At 34.3% G+C, this 19,887-nt stretch overlaps 3 protein-coding genes and 2 long non-coding RNA genes across 5 annotated transcripts; 2 read left to right on the plus strand and 3 right to left on the minus strand.

The window, feature by feature from the left end:
* Positions 1 to 364: 364 nt before the first annotated feature.
* On the plus strand, positions 365 to 1,853 carry LOC8263302. The gene has a single exon (XM_002526428.2). The coding sequence runs from the start codon at positions 576 to 578 to the stop codon at positions 1,113 to 1,115; it is 540 nt and encodes a 179-aa protein (XP_002526474.2). The 5' UTR covers positions 365 to 575; the 3' UTR covers positions 1,116 to 1,853.
* A 5,792-nt stretch (positions 1,854 to 7,645) lies between these two features.
* LOC8263301 (cyclin-U4-1) lies at positions 7,646 to 9,336 on the minus strand. The gene is made up of 2 exons (XM_002526427.4): positions 8,801 to 9,336; positions 7,646 to 8,251 (listed from the first exon to the last, which is right to left on the minus strand). The coding sequence occupies exons 1-2, from the start codon at positions 9,133 to 9,135 to the stop codon at positions 7,975 to 7,977; spliced, it is 612 nt and encodes a 203-aa protein (XP_002526473.1). The 5' UTR covers positions 9,136 to 9,336; the 3' UTR covers positions 7,646 to 7,974.
* Positions 9,337 to 10,602: 1,266 nt separating this feature from the next.
* Positions 10,603 to 11,693, minus strand: LOC125371209. The gene is made up of 2 exons (XR_007217503.1): positions 11,161 to 11,693; positions 10,603 to 10,904 (listed from the first exon to the last, which is right to left on the minus strand). It is a non-coding gene; the product is annotated as an uncharacterized LOC125371209 (long non-coding RNA).
* A 3,778-nt stretch (positions 11,694 to 15,471) lies between these two features.
* On the minus strand, positions 15,472 to 17,027 carry LOC112537233 (ankyrin repeat-containing protein At5g02620; the record flags this gene model as incomplete). Its single annotated transcript, XM_025160055.2, has 2 exons — positions 15,472 to 16,278; positions 16,494 to 17,027. Coding segments are annotated over 2 exons (978 nt in total), but the record flags the coding sequence as incomplete, so codon positions are not given.
* Positions 17,028 to 17,559: 532 nt separating this feature from the next.
* Positions 17,560 to 18,699, plus strand: LOC125369469. Its single transcript, XR_007215165.1, has 3 exons — positions 17,560 to 17,900; positions 18,088 to 18,255; positions 18,406 to 18,699. It is a non-coding gene; the product is annotated as an uncharacterized LOC125369469 (long non-coding RNA).
* The last annotated feature ends 1,188 nt before the right edge of the window (positions 18,700 to 19,887 follow it).

The following is a 19,887-nucleotide window of genomic DNA, read 5'->3' on the forward strand; positions in this document are numbered from 1 at the left end:
TTTAATAAAAAAGTTGTACCATAACGAATAAAAAAAAAATGTTTGTATAAAATATATTATAATTTGATACTGAATTCTTGCTATTTGAGCGGAGTCTTAATTATATATATTTAATTATTTAAAATTAATAATTATATATTAATTATTTATCAATTTAATATATAAATAAATATATATCTGACCCAGAATAAAATTCACAGGTCGCCTAGACACACACAAAGGAGAAACTTTGTTTTCCTTTTAAACAACAATTCCAACTTTCCTTGTTACATGCATATTGTCTTCCGAATAAATTTTTTGCAAATAGATCTGATTTCATGATTTTCTCAAAGGTAAAATCTTAAAAATCTAATCAAAAGTTTTACTGCCTTAACAATGAGATTGCCATTCTTTTTTCCAACTCCAATATTTATCTTTAATTCCTTATGAAGTGTTAATTGACTCATCTCTCCCGTACCTTATTTGATTCTATTGATCTTGGTCATTTGTTCAATATATATGGTGTGGCTTCTACTTTTCAATTACATAGCATCCAAATCAAGGTTTAAGCTTTTTCTAAGAGCAAAAAAATAAAAATGTCCAATCCTATAATTGCTCCAAGGAAAAAGATTTCTCCTCCTAGAAATACCTGGAGAGGTTGGTTTAGGTACTTCCATTACGACGAAACCAAGGATTCACCAAACGAGGCCAGAAATGTGTTGCTAGTCGTAATGGCCCTGATTGCTGCGGTGACCTTCCAGTCTGGTGTTAACCCTCCTGGAGGGGTTTGGCAAGACAACGATGGACATCATGCTGGAAGAGCAATCTATGCTTTTCAACCACATACTTTTTATGTTTTCTTGGTATCAAGCACTTTGGCACTTTCCACCTTATTACTTGTGATTGTATCTCTTACTTACAGGTTTCCTCTCCATTTAGAGATATGGGTTGCCACCGCTTCAATGATTGTCACTTATGCATCTGCTATTTTTGCTGTCACCCCTCGTGAGAATGTCAAGGTTTGTTATATCTTAATTATTACTGCTTTACCGCTGATTATGAGAATTTTGATTCAAATGTTGAGGCAGCTGAAAAGTGAGGCCAATGAACCTGTCACAGAAGTAGACGAGGGTTAAAATTATAGTTCCGAGACGAGTTTGATGTGCCAAAGGTTATTTATTTAGTTAGTGTCCTTCGTCTAATCTCATTAATTTTTGTCTTATTTGGCTTATGTGTAGGGCAAGTCTATAATTATTTTTTTCTAGGCTTAATTGTAAAAGAATACTCGACCTTTGGCATTTTTCTCAATTTAATCACGTATTTTTAATTGTAACAATGTAATGCGCAACCTTATCAATTTTGTCAAATTGATACATAAATAAAATTTCCGGTGAAGTTTAATCCACGTGGCTGCCGAAGCTCTGGTAACTTAAACACGTAGAAACGGTGCATTTTTCACATCTTAAATTGAAGATCCTTGAAGATTCATTTGGAACTTCTGATCTTGTAATGCTTCAATTGCGAGCTGGATCAGTAGTTCGATGGCTTCACCCTGACATAGGAATGCCTTCCTTATACGAAAGAGGTGATGAATCATTTGAAGGCTGAAAGGACGCATTGGAAGAGGTAATAAAAATGAAGATGGTAATGGAGTCAATGATGGTTGATAAAGTATTGAGTTACTGTAGAAAAATATTGATGACTGCAGGAAACTATTGCAGAAAACTTGATGACTGCAGAAAGCTTAATTCTGAGAAGAAAATGCTACAAGAGAGTGTCCTGATGTGGTTTGAGAACTACTCATTGGTATTGGTATTGTGATGCCTATGAGTTTAGCTTAACTGTTGGATAAATACTTGTACTGTAATTTGAACAAAAATATTGAATAAATGACAATGTTAATTTATGATTATTGAGCATTTTGACATATGCCATATAACTTGAAGTGTGAAGCTTTTTGCATATATGGTACTAGTATAAATCATAAATGGAGAATACAAGTGTATAAAAAGAGTATAAATTGATAAAAATAAAGGCATTATCTGCCTTCAAAACATTCTGTTAATATGTGTGAAAACAAAGGCATTATTTGCCTACAAAAAATTAGTATAAAGGTTGCTACAAAGAAAGACACAAGTCTGCAAACAAGATAGCATACACAATATTTGCCTAAAAAAGGAAATGTCATGCTCTACATTTAATCACAATTGCATTATACTACTCAAATTTCTTGACTCTCTTGGGTTCCAACAAATGCAATACCTCTCTCACCATTTTTAGCTCCTCTGCCACGACCTCTGCCACCTCTATTGTTTGTTGAACTTGCAATTAGTGGTCTGGTATAAGAGGGAATTGATTTACCCTTACTTGCTGCTGCCTTTGTACCAAAAATGAATTTCACTCTCCTTGATTTAGGCATCTAGAAACCAAACACAATTGTTCTATTAGACTAGGCATAAAATAATAAGAAATAAAATGTTGTATTTAAATTACCCTCAAATATATGTTGCCAGAATCTTCAAAGATTCTTGCTCCATAACCTTGGTTAACCTGTTTGTGCAGCCATAATGAATACAAATGACTTCCCACTGTTCAAATGTAAATCAAATATAAGTATTCAAATATAAACCAAATACAAGTGTTGAAATAACTTACTAATGCTGTTTCTTTTTTCCTGCTTTGAGGTCCACTTGAAGGTATGCCAGCAAATTGAGTTGGTCCAGATTGAGGTCCACTTGAAGGTGTGGCAGCAAATTGACTTGGTCCACTTGAACTAGGGACATCAGACTGAGTTGTTGGGAAAGTTGCAGTAGATCCAAGTGCAGAAGTTGCTTTTCGTGGCCTGCCACGCTTGACTGACAGTTTAGGAGGCCTCTTGAAAGATGGATCATTTTTCATCTTACAACTCCTCTTGTTGTACCCAACTCCTCCACAAACTGCACAAGTCATTTGAATTCATTGTCTAGACAGCTTATTAGGATTCTTTGGATCTTCAGTGATATCTCTCATCCTGTTCTTTTTAAGTCTGCCATGCATTTTCTTAAATTTGGGTGCCTTGATTGGAAGCCCATCAGCTTGTGGCCACATTTTTCTGCCATTCAGTGGCTCAAGAGCATTTTTGTAGGTTTTAATATAAGTTTCTACACTATAGTACTTGTCCATAAAGGTTGCACTATCCTGGTTCATCCAATGAATGCTAGAACATGCATGGATACAAGGAATGCCTGTTATCTGCCATGCTCTACAAGTACAAGTGTGCATATTTATATCAACCAAAAATTGATCCTCTCCTATGTTCACTTGGAACTTGCCACTAACAGCAGGTTTGCAAGTACATAATCTGCTATTGTACTTGATTTCTTCAAGCTTAGTTCTAATTCTAGGTGTGATGGAGTCAGTTAAACCACTAGCATGCATCAACTTACTGTGCATTCTCTCCATTAATGTACATCTAATCTCTTCTAGCATGTCTATAATGGTCATACTCCTAAATTTCACAATGTAACCATTGAAGGTTTCACTGATATTGTTATCAATCATATCACATTTATGAAGCTCACAAATAAATGACTTACAAAATTTGGATGGATCCCTCTGTAAAAAATTATTATAGGCAGCTTCATTCTCTATTTTAATTTGATCAATGGCTTCCTTATAAGCGGCTTCATAAGTACTTCTAGCTGCACTCCAAAACATGTTTTTTAAAACTTGCCCCTTAAACTCCTTCTTCCAATTATAATAAACGTGCCTAGCACAATTCCTATGTTTAGCAAAAGGTGCTAGGTTCTTTATAGCATTAGTAAAACCCTGTGCAATAAAGCAAATATAATTATTAAGTAAATACAAAAATAAAGTAAATAATAATTAAAACAGTCAAGAAAAATCACCTTTTATTAGTCTGATATAAAAGTCCAGCCTAAACCATCTGTAATTTGCAGCTCCTCTAAAATAATGGTTAAAAACCAAGTTTAAAAGTACTCATTTTCATATTCAACTACAGCCCAAAAGATGGGGAACATTTGATTGTTCCCATCTTTAGCAACTACACATAATTACGCCCCTCCTAAAAAAGTTTTCAAAAAACACCCATCAAATCCAATAATGGGCCTGTAACCCTTCAAAAAGGAGGAAATCAAATCTGCCTTCCTTATCCACCCTAAGCAATTCAGCTTTATAGCCTCTTAACTTAACATAATGTTCCTGTACAGACCCTCTTAGCATATTAAGTGCTTTCTATTTTGCTCTATGGCACTTTGTTCTTGACACTTGAACACAAAACTTATCAAGTAAGTCATCCTCCAAGTCATTCACATTCCAATTGCCATTTCTTTTGAATCTATGTATATATTCCTTAGCTATCCATTCAGAGGTAGCTTGCCTATTTTTTCATCTCCCTAGGGCACTTATGCTCACCAACATATGTCTTAATAGCAAAGGTATGCTCTCTTTTAATCATGCTTCCATACAGTCTCCATGGACATTCCTTGTCACATCTCATTTGAAGTTGGTACTTGCTGCTTCTCATTACCTGCACATTATAACCATTAATAATTGCCCATTTACAAACTGCAGCTTTGTACTGATGTGCATCTTTAAATCGCATTCCAAGAACCAGCTGTAAATACTTATGATCACATTTGGGATCATATACAATCCTCATTCTCCTCTTTCTTGAAGCCTCTTCAATGTCATCCCCATCTGAGTCTTCGTATTCACTTACAAAGCCAGATGCTTCATGTCCAGTATTTTCTGCCCCAGTAGATGATCTTTTGAACTGCACACCAGTGTTGCCATGTAATCTGTCAACAAGCTCATCAACAGGCACATAATTCTTATACTTTGTTATCATTTTCCTTGCTTCCACATACTCATCATCATCTGACAGTTCATTATCATTTAGTCCATCATCTGTGTCACTCTCATCAACTGGTAAGTACTCAAGATCCTCTTCTGATTCTACTTACTGTTGCAATTGCTCACTATGTTCAACACTGACATCAAACATAGTTTCATCTAAATCATCTAAATTGTCACTCTCATCCTCAGTTTCATCTAAATCATCAGTCTCACTCTCATTAACTAGTAAGTAGTCAGGATCCTCTTCTGATTCTACTTCCTACTGCAATTGCTCACTATGTTCAACACTGACATCAAACACAGTTTCATCTAAATTGTCAGTTTCATATACACCTTCTGGATTTTCACTAATACAGCTAACACCACCACCTTTTCCATGATTAGATTGACTTGTGCCACCAGGCAATGCTACTTGTCATTTCTCTCATTCGACATAGACTTGTAATACTCCATTGCCTTCATCTATATACTTAATCATATCCATTAAACCTCTATCATCCACCATTTCCCTTAACATCATTCAAACTCATTCCTGAAATCTTATAAGAAATCTTTGCCCCATAACACCCTAGTTTTTCTGCTTCATCAAGTATGTCTAAATATCCAATCCTATCTAGGTCTAATCCATGTTTAGGCATAATATCTCTACCTACATAAACCACATTCCCACAAACAGATGCAAAGACAAACACAATAATTACATGAATAAGACCCTATAGACCATAACAAACTCAAATAAATAAATACGAAAATCACAGTACTCTAGAATGACAAACTCAAATACTTTTTGAGAAACCCGAAAGTGCAGTAATAAAAAATTGATTGATGCCCTACCCCACACATATCGCACTCATCTCGTTAATGTAAAAGTTTCTTAGAAAAGGCATTAACAATATAATAACTTACTTGTCCTTTTCCAGTAGTCGATACTTCAAGAGACTACAATGTTCGATGGCTTCAGTGTCTTTGCTGCTTCAAGGGACCACAATGTGTTTGATTTTTCACAGCGGCTTTACTTTCACTCTCTTTTACTTTCACTCTATTTTTCAAATGGTTTCAGTAATCACAAATGGTAAGAAATAACAACTATTTCAATTTTGGGGATTTAGGGTTTTCTTACACCATATACGCTCGTTTCGTTCTTTTTTTTGTTCCTATTTAATATGTGAAAAACGCACCGTTTCTATGTGTTTAAGTTATCAGAGCTCCGGCAGCCACGTGAATTAAACTTCAACGGAAATTTTATTTATGTATCGATTTGACAAAATTGATAAGGTCGCGCATGACATTGTTACAATTAAAAACACATGATTAAATTAAGAAAAATGCCAATGGTCGAGTATTCTTTTACAATTAAGCCTTTTTTCTATGCATTGTACCTATATAATTAAATTGCACATTCTGCAGTTTCTTTGTTTGATGAATTTAAATTTTATCACATTGACATTTTGATATGTGCATCTTGCAACTTGGTTTTATTCCAAAAGAAGGCTTTGAGTTAATATTTTCCTCTACGTTCAAGCCAATGAACCAAGCACACTTGTAAATCATTTCTTGGTCTTTTGTTCTAATACAGCTTATATTCAGGTCCACTCTCCTGACACTTCTTTACAATCGGACAGATTAAAGTAGTCAATAGAAATGAAAACCACCTTCCTCGTTGACAGTGCACCAACTTAATTTAAAAGACTTGCGCTCTTCTTCTATTAAACATGAGAAAAAGTGAAAGTTCTATTAATCACAAACAATTTCTTGAGAAAAATGATTCCTAAGAGCACAGGTAGAAGTTGGTTTAGTTATTTCCAGTATGACGAACTGAGGGACACGCCAAAGCGATACCAGGAGTATCTTACTAACACTCCAAGCCGGGGTAAACCCTCCCGGTGGGGCGTGGCAAGATAAGAGGAATGGACATATGCAGGAAGGGCAATACTAATCCGTGCTTACAGATTCCCTTTCAATTTTGAAATATGGGTTGCTACCATCTCATTGATTGTGACTTGTGGGTCAGCTGTTTTTTTGCTGTTACGCCTCATGAACATGTCCATTTTCACTATCTGTTGGTTTCAGCTGCAGTGCCATTTGTGATTATAGGTTTTATTCAGATGTTCGATAATTGTAGAATTTGTGTGCTTTTCTGTTTTTTCGACTATGGTTACAATGGAATATACCTAATCTGCATCATTTTAATTCCGTTTGATGCACTTATCATTCATCATAGAGCAGCAGGCATTATTAGAGGTTTGTATGGTTAGGTCTGGGACTACATGAAAGTTCTAAATTTTCTGCTAGGCACAAGTAACGATGGAATTCATGACTTTGCCTGATGTCCCTTTCTTTTTTTCTTAATTGTGGATTGTTGAACCCAAATCCCTGGTTGATATGATACACAGACAGTTGAGAACTTGGGCCAGTCCCATTGCAGAATGAGTACATCTGAAAACTTAAAATAATTTAGCTAACACCCTATCCACAATTCAAATGTTGACGTAGTCCGCCATCCACAACGCAATTTACAGTGGAAAAAGAAAGTAAAACTGTCATGTACTTGTCCATTATTGCACATGCTCCGTGTTCCCTTTGAAGAACCATTACAACTGTCAAATAAAGGAACTTGGCATTACTTGGCAAATTAATTAACCACAGTTCATTCTCTTGTAATCTATGTCCATATTGCCACTATAAAGCTTCACTTATCTGCTCTTTTCTGGCAACTCACTATTTCAGAATCCTAACATGGATAGGAACAAGTATCTATCACAGCATCCACAAAAAAAAGAGGACAAAGAAAAAAGAAAAACAGAGAGAATATTCAAGAAAGAGATAATGAAAGAAAACTGTGTCAACCCCTAGTTTTTAGTTGGTTAATGACATAAGAGAGAGATTTAGATATCCAGACTGTAAAGGAGATGATCCCATCTGTACATTACCAAATAGTTTAAATAATCCAAACCCAGACAAGAAAGACCCAAGAAAATGAAAGGAGAAAAGAATAGGGAAAAGCCAAAAAAACCAAGTTGGTTTTAGTACACAGCATCTGCCAATCCCAAAATAAGAAAGGAAAAGAAAAAAAGACTGAAGGACAGTCACTATCTTCTACAACTAACTACATTTAGAGCTTCTAATTAAAATGGTTGATTAAACAGCAAGTTGTTGCTTTTGATGGGATGTCTCATCTTCATTGAAACATAAATGGACCTTTAATGATCTCCCTAAGTTTAACGAAGAAGATTCAACTAAGCTTAGAGGAGGTTGCAGCATCATCTCCCTTTGGAGGTATGAAGAATAAGTGTGGAATGTGTTTGGTGTCACATTTAGGTGGAATCCCAATCCAAATAGAAAATCCACTTCAAGATAGTTCATCTCTATTGTACTAATTCCTCCAACTTTTGCGTAATAAGCATTGTTGTAATACCTGAAAATTACATAAGCACCCACAATATTAGCCACCATTTTAATAACTAAACCTTTTTTTGGCCTTTCATACAGCTAAACAATTTTAAACTATTCACAAGCTTGGTGAAGTATCGTGCATCTACACTGGCTAGCTTAAATTAAACCAGCAAGGTGTCACATGGCTAAGGAAAAAATACAAATCCTGATGTATAATTCAAATTGAAATAAACAATTTGACAAAAAACAGAACTTCTTCATATGGGAGTAATGAAGTTGCATAAACAGGACAATGAAGATGAAAGAAACCAAACCCATATCATTAGAAACAGAGAAAAGACACACGAAGTTCTAATTGACCGATGGAATCAATTTAAAGTAACGAAAACCAAAAGACAGAACATTGTCGAACAAGTAAAAAGAAACGTGCAAATCTAGGATATCAGTTGCAAGAATTTCAAGTGTTTTCGGAAGCACATTCTCAGCAGAATTCAAGAACATCAAATTCCAAGAAATGAAATCCAAGATTGTAAAAGTCACTCCCCATAAGCAAGGAAATTCAACAACTTACATGTCATCCATGAACTTGGCAGCGACCATGACGCTTGTAATAAGCAAACGATGAACATTGAAAGAATTGAGAGGCAAAGAGGGTTGCCTTTGAGCAAACCTGTCAAGATAAACATATGCGACAATGAAACAAGATGGACTACAATTTGCATACTTGAAAATTCTCTCTAGATAGTTTTGAATTGAGATGGTGGGTCTAGTTAGTCCATGAAAGACTGAGATTTTCTGGGTATGAATTTGAAGGTTGAGATCGTTGGATTCAGCTACCCTTTGGAGCAAAGAAGATAGAAACGTGATAAGCTTAGGCATCAAATTTGGGCTTTCTAGCTCTGCCATTGATGACTGACCAAATTTTTGCTTTGAATAAAATTTTTCCGTTATACTATGCGTTTATAGAAACAGATAACACGGTCGTTAATGGGTAGGTATTTTTATAGAAGAATATGCCCTCAGTTTTTCAAAATTATGACTCGCATGTCCTCATTAGTGGGGTTGGAGTTTTTCTTTTCTTTTCTTTTTCAGGAAAAGAAATTACAAAAAGAATTTAGGATTTGGATTTTGAGTTGGGTTAATGATTAACTTAATTTCAAAACTTAACTTGATAGAGAGGGAATAGAAGGTGGCTCGATGTGGGTTAGTGTCTTTATCTTTACAGGAATTTGTGTGTGTCTTTCTAGTGTGATTTTAATGTGGGAATGGGTAATGGGTATGCATACTCATCATGTGATTACATGTGGAAAATTTTCTTGTGATTTTAGCTCATGGGTCCCATGTTTTCTGTGAGATCCTTCATGTGTTTTGATTCTATACCATCAGGTGACATAACATGAATTTGTTTTGCCGGTCCATAGCATTAGCATATGCTGCTTCTGCCCTTACCATAATTTTAAACATTTTCAGATATGTATATATCTATCTCTTTTTTCAAATCTTCGCAGTCCAAGTTTAATTTGATTAATTAATCAGGGTTTTCAGTAGGTTAGCAATGGCAAAGTTTTCATTCAAAGTCGAGAAGGGTAGCTTACAAACACCTTCTGCCAGTTAATTAAGGAAATATCTAAAAATGAGATTTGTTGGTCTGCTAATTGCTGGTAATCTTGTCTACATTGAAGTTAGATTCTGATATAATTCATTGAATTCCTAGAAATATTGATAATTTTGACAATCATAATTAGAGGTTTATATCTTTAAATATCACTATATGCATATTGTTTTATTCTCTGGAATCTGATATGAAGATTAGATTTAGGTAGAGATTACTGGGTTTAGTTGAGGTCGAAGAAAGTTAACAAATAAAAAGGTTCATACTTGATCTCTTCTAATCTCATATGATACGTATTTTTATTAAGGAATTGATTGTTAAAGGAACTTATGGCTAACCTCAGTTTTGTTAACCGCTCTATTAGGTTAAAGAGAATTAAAAGAAAAAGAGCATAATTAGATTTCTTTTATGTCATTATGAATTGAGTTAAAAAATATTTAGTTCATTAACACATAATTTTTATGCTTGATCAAAAGACAAAGTGGGAGGTGGAGAGGGTGTCTTTCTTTTCCTCTTCTGGTGGCATATTTCTGTAAACCTGCTGGACAAGTTACATATTAGCTGAAAGGCCCTGCTTTCCAGAAGCATTTCTTTCCCATTTCAAGCCCTTATGATTTGATACATGACTTCAGCTGCTCCAAAGTTCAAACCTGCTGTCAAGCTACAGTAGAGTACTGTACTGTTATGCTATTTTCTGTCCTTCCGTTTTGCCAGGCATAGTGTTTGTTGTATATATATATATATATATCATGAAGAATCACTAAAAATGAAGCGTAAACACATAAAACCCTGGTCACACTGTGTTAGGAACTTGAAGATTTGGTTTGATTGCTTAGTTGCTAATACAACACCGTATTATTAGATATGGTGATCGAAAAGGAAGGGCCAAGCTGGAAGCAATGTTTGGTTGGGAGTGAAACAAGAGGAAAGCATGTCTTGCGAGACAAAGTCTCTCTTTTCTTTTCAGCTTGTATTATTTTTCTTTTTCTTTTGGGGCATCAAAATCTATAAACCGTATCTTTGGCACTCTCTTCCCCATGTGCTCTTCCATGTGAGTACCAGCCTACAGTATTGATACGCACGTAAATTATTATGCTACCACAAACAAAATTCCTTTATACAATGAAAAAGAAGGAGAGTAGATAAATGAAGAACTGTCAGGTCCATATTAAATGTGTTACTGGTTGGTGTTTGTATGAGCAATTTGAGATTGACCTGACCTCTCGTGCTTTAGAATACCAATTTTTCAATTATGTAGACACTCTTGTCCTTATCTAACCAAGTAATACATATGCCTAGGAGGAGTTTTGGATACTCACCAATCATTTCTTCCCACCTCATGTTCTATGGTACCAAGTAGTTGAGAACTATTTCAAACCCGTCGTTGTTGCTGCTGCAATGAGATTGAGAATGTCCCGCACCGCACCGCTTCAGCATAAGCTAGTAGCAAGAATGGCTTGTCCACCGGATAAACCAAGGCTAAAGCCCACTTTGCAGAATTTGTTATATCATGATCCATTCTCGACCAAAGACGTTAGCAGACTTCCTTCTCCACTGCCTTTCTAGTGGACCCCAAATGTGCGTGAAATTTTTTTTTTATTTTTTTTTTTACTTTTAAGTGATGAAAGACGAACTTATATTATTCAAACAATGCAAAATAACTTATATTTTTTCAATATGCATAGTTCTAAAATTTATTTATAACGTTTCGGATAAAACTCTTACGGTTATAGAAGAAATCTTTATCATTTATCTGTATACTATTTGCTCAAAATGACTTATATTAATAAAGGATAATTATAGTTCATTGCTTTACAATTTTGAATATATATTATTTTTTTAGATAGAAAAAGATGTGATTATAGATATCGTAATAAAAAAAGTGTCTCGTCTGATTCACAAAAATTCAGCTATAGTCACTGTGATCAATGATTATTATCATATTATTTTTATCTAATAACGTACAACTTATAATTTTAGTATTTGACTATTAAATCAAAATTTAGAAAATCATCGATAACGATAAAATTGAATTGATAGTTAAATAATAATATTTTAAATTGTTAAACTCTCATATAATTAAATATAAAAAAAATAATATAATGATTCAATAAGAAAAATCTCAATAAGCAAGAATTTTAATGAATCTATAAAAGATACTTATAATTAGTTTTTTTCTTTTTTATCTCTCATTTATTTTATCTAATTTCTTTACTTATTCACTAAAGCAATTATAATTTAGAAGTCGATCTAGGGGCAATTGTTCAAATCTACTATGACATAGCCACAACGTGTTTTAACAATACTTTTTTGTATTTGTTTCTAATGATAATATATGATATATTAAATGGCTAAATTATCCTGGTCATTCCTCGATCCAAATTCTCCATTTTTAATTTATAGCATTAAACTTCTTAAATTTCAAAAATTTCAATTTCTATACCTAGACGCGATTGTCCGTTAAATAAGTGGACCATAGCAGTCTATTTGGCATCATCCAAATAGACCACGTCTGCTACATGTGTCATTATTCAAATTCTCATGTCGCAATCACCATTCTTTCCTTTCTCCTTCAGTCTCTCCGAACCCTAATCACATTACACTCCCTATTTTTAAAAAGTAGAAAAAAAAAAAAAAACAATCAAAATCAAAATAGCAACTTCACAAATTATCTTAACTTTACCAACAAACGAAAACTACTGTTAAATATCAAAAGAACATAGCTTTAATTTACAACAAAAAACCACATTGTTGAGAGAAGACACTCTTTAATTGGGGCGTTAATAGCATACGTAGGCAGAGGGATTTTTGATGGCTGGGATCACAGTGGAAGGAAGAGCTAAGGCTGATGATCTCAATAGTGTGGTCGAATCGTTCATAACTTGTCGGAATTCTCAAGAAATTGAACTGTCCAGGAATACTCTCTCTCTCTCTGTGTGTCTACGCTCTATGAAAGATGAGGAAGGTTGTTGGAGGAAGCCCAAAAGACAATAAGCTTAGTCGCACCAGTCTCATGCGTCATTACTGTCAGAATCTCCATGAACGATGAGATGAAGCTTCAGTTTCTTTTTTTTCTTTTCTTTCGTGAGGAGATGTTTGTTGTTATCAGTGGGTAAGGAATTAAGTGTATGGCTCAAAAGCTGTTGGGTTTGACAAGGAAAATATTTATTTATCTTTCAGGGATTTGACATGTTCCTGTGCCAGAAAATTTTACATCTTTGATTATCGAGAAAGTCGTGAAAAATGAATGAAAGTGATATTGACATATAGAAAGAGAAAATGACAGTGGAACACTGAGATGTCCTACTTAAATGATATATATTTTCTTAAAAAAAGGAAATTGCCATGTGTTCCGTCACATTTTAATTTTCTATCAATGTATTTAACAAGTAAATTAAAATCTAAAAAACTTTAATATTAAAAATTAAAAATTAAAGGCTTTAATAACATTAGTTTCAAAATTTAAATATAATAAAGATAATTTAGTTTATATTAAATTTATTTAGATTTTATGTATAAATTTTACAGTATGTGTCAATTTTTTATTATTTTTAATGTAAAATTCAGTTAAATAATTTTGTAAGATCATAACAAAATTTTAGAACTTTTTCATTTTTTTTTATTTCTTAAATTGGATGAAAAAATAGATATATATTCTTTTAGTAATAATAATAATAAATTTTATATTGAAACTTTGATAGGTACACCATAATTTTTTTAAATAACTACTTGAAAATCAAATAATACTATAGAAAAGCTAACATAATAAAATGACAAAGGAATTGCCTTATCATTTTTTAGTTCTAAAAATGTTATCCACGTATATTGTAATTATAAATTGGAGAGAGCACAAAATATATGGGGGTAAATGTTTTATCATTATCAAATTTTTAAATTTAATTTTCAACTAGTATTAATATTTTTAATTTTTTAATATCAATATTTTTACTTTTTATTTTAATTTAAAATATTTAATATATTTTAACCTATATTGATATGGTAATTGAAAATAAAAATTCTTAATTAATTTGTCATATCAACAATGTCAATTGAATAATATCATACTAAGCATGTGAGATTCATCTTTTTAATTTTTTTATATTATATATTTAAAGATAGATTTTATATACTTTGTCAATGAATAAATTAAAAATATTTCATTTACAATAGTCATATCAACAAAAATAGGCTTAAAAAGTGTTAGATATTAGGGATGGTAGTTGGACGGATATTTTTGGATATCCGATCCGACCGAACCTTAATAGAACGAATTTGGATAGTAATAAACGGGTTTGAGACGGATCTAAAATTTAATTTTACTGCCCGTATCGAGTTTATATCGGGTGCAGATTTAAATCCGCTGGTATCCGTTATCCGAATGCGATTATATTAAAATTTATGATTTTTATTTTTAATTTTAAAATATTATTTAATATTTTATTAAATTTATGTTTGAATTGTATAAATATATTGAATATTTAAATTTAATTATTTTATATTTTATATTTTATATTTACATTAATCTTATTAATATATTTTATAATTTATTTATTATAAACAGGTAAACAAGTATCCATTTAATTATCTAAATATTTATATAAACGGGTAGGATACCCTCTAACTATTTAAATATCTATAAATATATCTACTAATTTTGACATCATATCAGCAGAACAAAAATTTATGCTCCCAACATCTCTAATTTCTAGCCTACCCCTACCATCTACCCTAAAACAATGTCATTCTATACTGAGGTGCTGCATATGATAAAATGGATAAAACAAATCAATGTCATTCTCTATATTACAGTCACTCAATGCAAACACTAAGCTATATCATACAATAAAAATCAATAAGGAAAAGAGTTTCAAAACACCAAACACCACAACAAAACACAGAACAGAAGATCATCTTTTGCAAGTTACTAAAAATCAAGCACAACCATCAACATGCAACATACAGAGCACAAGAACAAAATGCAAGTTACCATTATTTTAACTGAAGCTAAACTAAAATATAAAATGCAAGTTATATGACTTACAGTATACAGGCTGCCTTTCGCTTTCTTTCCTTCGCCTCCATTCAAGAGACATTGTACGATGCGATCAACAATGTATAATGTAAAATGCACTCTGCAATATGAAACAATCGACAACGAACTAAGAAAGAATGAGAGATTTTCGAATGCAAGAATGTTGTGACAGTGGGGGTAACAAGAGTTACGGGAGTTACGGGGAAGAGGAGCGGGGAAGAAAAGAGGGGAATAGGAGAGGAGAGGGGAATAGAAGAGAGGGAAATAGAATTAGGGTTTAATTAGGGGAATTGGGGTTTAATTTGGGGATTTGGTGAGTTAGCGTCGTTAATTGACGTGGTACACGGTAAGCGGGCAAAACACCCGGAATATTTCTACTCAGCATGCCACATCACCACCAGTTGTCGGAATTTGACCGTTGGAACTAAATTGAAATAGTTTTATGTATGTTTGCTATCAAATCGATTCAAATTAAAGTCTTAGTATCAAATTGATATATAGTACCAAGGATTGGTACCAGCTAGGCTAATTACCCGTCCACAAAGAAGCAGCGGTTAGAGGATTACAAGACATTTAAGAAAGAAAGCAGGATCAAGAGTTTTGGCAAGCATCTAAGTAACTCGAACCCTTGATAGACTATATTATATATACAGATTTGTGCTAGATTTGCATTAGACATACATATTTTGGGTAAATTGGTCTAGTGTTTAGGGTCTAGGGTTTAGGCAAGAATTGCTATGAAACCATAGGCAAGAACGCCAATCCAAACAAACCAGAAACTTGGAACATGTAAGGGACTGCATATGACAACGAAATGAGGCAATGTTCTTTTCATGGTGAGTGAATAATAGATAATTGATGATAGTAAGAGAAATAGAATAAAAAATTGGAATATAGACAGGAAGGTTCAATAGCAGTAATTGTATCAGTATGGCTGACCCCATAAATATTGCGCTATTCGTCACCATCTTATAAATAACTGAGAATGTTCTTCGGAGCCCCTCAACACATCTCCGATGTAGAAGAATCCAAGTCTCTCACCACCTTTATTTCCTATACTGCTGGAATGAAAAGGGTTGTTTACAGCTTGAAATGCAGCTATTAGAAATGCTGCTATGAATTGTACCATTGACCCAAGCTTCTCGCTAGGAATACTGCTGATGGTTTGGTAGAACCCTGAAAATATTCCCGGCCCTGAAGGAAGGTTTTGCGTATTTTTATAACTTAAAGGCCTTTGTATTCCAGCTCTTACAGCTCCGGCTCTGTTAAGCATCTCTCCGATCTCCTTATCTGGTTCGTTCGAGTATACGTAAAACAGATCGAGAGGTGTGAGTTCATTAGCATCAGTGATATTTATTTGCAGCACTCTAGAAATCATTCCACTTGAAAGTAGCATATCTAGTGTCTGCATCACATAAAATCAAACCAATGAAAGAATTGAGCTTTGGCTCGACTGTACTGATACAGCTATCTATTAATCTGTCAGGTTATAACATATAATAGTTGGAACTCCCGCTCGGAGCCCAGTTAACAGGGAAAAAGAGAAGGGAAAAGAAAAGAAAAGCAAAAACTTGATCTTTGGAGAAGGGAGAGAAAGAGGAGGAAGAATGCGATGCTTACCTGATATTGGTTTTGGAGAGTGACACGGTGCAAGACTGCAAAACCTTTACTTTCCCTTAGGTTAATCATCGTCTCCATGACTTCATAGGTGAGCAGTTCCAAATAAAACAGCAGGATTTTAAAGGCTCGATACTGATTATACTCAACTGCAAGGTGAAAGCAGCTGTGTCCTTTACCTGTCACGGATTGAATAGACTCTGGAGTCAGAAGTAGACGTAGAACACCATTCCGTCCTTTGATGGTTGCCCAATGCAGAGGCGTCCATCCATTATGATCCTTCTTGATGCATAGATCTCTATCAACGTTCAAGTGCTCTACAACAACATTTTCATATCCTTGAGCAGCCGCCAGATGGATGGAGTAATGGCAGCTTTTGTTTGGTTCCTCAGCTAACGAAGGTTTCAAAGCTAACAACTCCTTGACAACGGTGTTCTTGCCATGTTTGGATGCTATATGAACTAGATTTTCATTCGATTTCAGAGTCAGGTCTTCAAGTAAATCTTTTTTTTTTCTGTAACTGCTTGAAGAATAAGGTCAATGTTTCTAGTACGCTCTGCATCTTCTAGCTTCATCATTATACAGTCAAATTTAAATCTTATATATCTTCCGCCAATCATTTATTGTTAACCACAATTTGCAGAATGTTTTGATGCAGACTGATGAAAAAGAAGTTACCAGAGAGAAAACTGTGCCCACCCTTCATAAATACTCACTCATGTACTTTCATGGAGTATGAGAATTCAAAGCTGAGACCGTTGAGTTCATTATAAATATTTCCACAAACTCTTAGCATTGAACCCAAGAAAAGCAGTTGAGAAAGTATTCAAGTATCCCAGAAAGAGATTTAGAGAAAACAAGACTACAATTAATCTGGGCATAAAGAGTCAAGTTTAAGATATTTCTCTCCAACTGTTGAGAGTGGGAGGTATAGAGACATTAAAGTTTGTGTTATTAGCAGGTGTGGAAAATTAATTGACATATAAATCCAATCCTATGATTAATTTATTTGTCATGTTCACACTGCCAATATATTATGTTCCTAAAGCACAAAGTAAACGTCAATGACAAAATACAAATGAATTTGTAAGGGCAATTTGAAGGATGCTGCCAAGAAGTTTGTGGTTGATTGGTTATGTAGTGATAAAACTGAGTCAATAGTTAGCCTTTAGAGGTTGTTTCTGTGAACTTCATACTGAACCCTTTTTCTTCTACTTTTTATTGTTCAGCACTTTCGCCGTATATTTATTTAGTTATGTTCAGGAATTCACGCCAATTCTAAATAGCAAATTAGTTGAAAAATGGGAAGTATTCGACTTCGAGCCTCAAGGAAGTTTCTTCTGCCACTACGTGGAAGCAACTGCAATTGAAGAAGTCATTGACTTCATTTTTTCAAACGTAGAATCGTAGGTATGAAATCAAGTTCTCGCAGCTGCTTAGTAGCAGTTGTAGTTGGCGGTACCATTGAGCTTCATTGACTTCAGTTTTTTTCTTCTTGTACCACATAATTGATTTACTTTTCCTAGACAATTCTAAAGTTGACTGAACTAAAGAGTTTTTTTTCCTCGTCTTTTGCGTTGGCATATGGAATTTGCAGTGAAGTTAGGAAGGTTGTTGTCTCAGGCAACCTAAACTACGGAAGCCATCATTTTGCGCAAACTGGAATCTGAGCCCTGAAGTTTTGCAGGTGTGCAAACTGTATAGAACAAAATATCCTAAACCAAGGAGCTGCTGCAGCGGGCCAACTGAAGTCCCTTTTGGGAAGGTTAGTCATGTTTCTAGTAAAAATTTCTTAAACGTTTTGTTGTAACATCCTTGATTACTGATTCTTGGACTCTTGATGACAATGATGTCCGTTTGATGTCCTCGATCTAGATGCAGTAATTGTTACTAACTCTATAATTGTGTTAAGCAGAGGATTAACTTATAGCTGCAGCCATGAACTCAATGTTATTCGAAGCCGCTCTAGCAGGGAATGTAAATGTGCTACACCAGCTTTTTAGTGAAAATCAAGATGTTCTTGTAGATGCAGTAATGACAACAGATTGTAATCCTCTTCATGCGGCGGCAAAACACGGTCACCTTGAGTTCGTAAAAGCGGTCTGAAGCCTTCTTTTGCTAGGAACTAGATAAAGACGGCTTTAGCCCAATACATTTGGCCACAGAAAATGGCACTATTGATATTGTGAAAGAGCTTCTAGCGCATGACCCTTTACTACGAATGTTTAAGAACAAGGATGGACGCACTCTGCTTCACTGCGCAACTATTCATGGAAGGATTGACATAATAGATGAACTGCTAAACAAATTCAAGGATTGTCTTGAAGTCGTAACAGCTAGAGGAGAAACAGCACTCCATTTGGCTTTAAAGCACGATCAGGATAAGGCTTTTCTGGTTTTGATGAATTGGGTAAAACAAACCAGTAACGAATCCCTATTGGGTTGGAAGGATAAGGCGGACAACACAGTCTTGCACCTAGCTTGCTCTAAGAAGAACATTAAGGCCATCGCCAGTTAAAGTTGTTAGACACTGTCAATATTATTTTTCTCTTAGCAGTTACTGCAAATCTTGTCACCATGAACAAAGTCTCTACGGTTGAAAGCTTGATTCTGGTCTTGAAATTATCAACAATCATCTTCTTTGCTTGCACAGTTGCTGCATTTAGAAAATTGGGCAACTCAACACTGAACGCAGTGAATAGCTGGATTAGATGTTTTCAGAATCAGAAAGGAAAGAAGAAACTCAAAAGCCTTCAAGCTCAGCTGGTTTTTTGCATCTTCATGCTTTTTGTATGTTTGGTTTACACGATGAACGTTACTGCTTATCTAAGCGTTAAGCTTCATGGTAAGGATGGTTATGCTGTTGCCAGAAGTAGAAGCACTATTGCTGTTCTCCGTTCTAAAGTGATCCAAGCTATAATGGTTGGCTGTGCAACTGTAATTACAACTAGTTTTACAGAGTCAGAGATACCTCTTCAGCACACTTGGTTTTTGTACTTTCTTTGCTCTTTGGTTCAGGGAGTCTCATCCAGATAATCTACGTGATCATGTTCTTGTAACCTAGCCTGATTGGAAATGACTATATGTAAGTGTTTTAATATTATCAAAAAATAAAATTTATATGTCTATTTGATTAAATAAAAAATTAAAATATTTAAGATATTATATAAATAGGATTTAGATATTTGTAAAGTATTCTGCATTTAAGACTTGAGATGCAAATCTTTAACTTATTTGGTTTTGATCTTGTCTAGTTACTACGACCCCAATATAATTTATGGGTTTCCAAAAGCGATGGGAATAGCAACGGCCAGATTCTAGCAAAGGTTGCTACTTAAGAAGTTCAAATTTTCCTTTTCTCCAATTGAAGCTAAGCTGTTTATACGAGGGCCCACTA

This window comes from Ricinus communis, chromosome 1 (assembly GCF_019578655.1).
Source record: "Ricinus communis isolate WT05 ecotype wild-type chromosome 1, ASM1957865v1, whole genome shotgun sequence".
In the NCBI taxonomy this organism is placed as follows: Eukaryota; Viridiplantae; Streptophyta; class Magnoliopsida; order Malpighiales; family Euphorbiaceae; genus Ricinus; species Ricinus communis.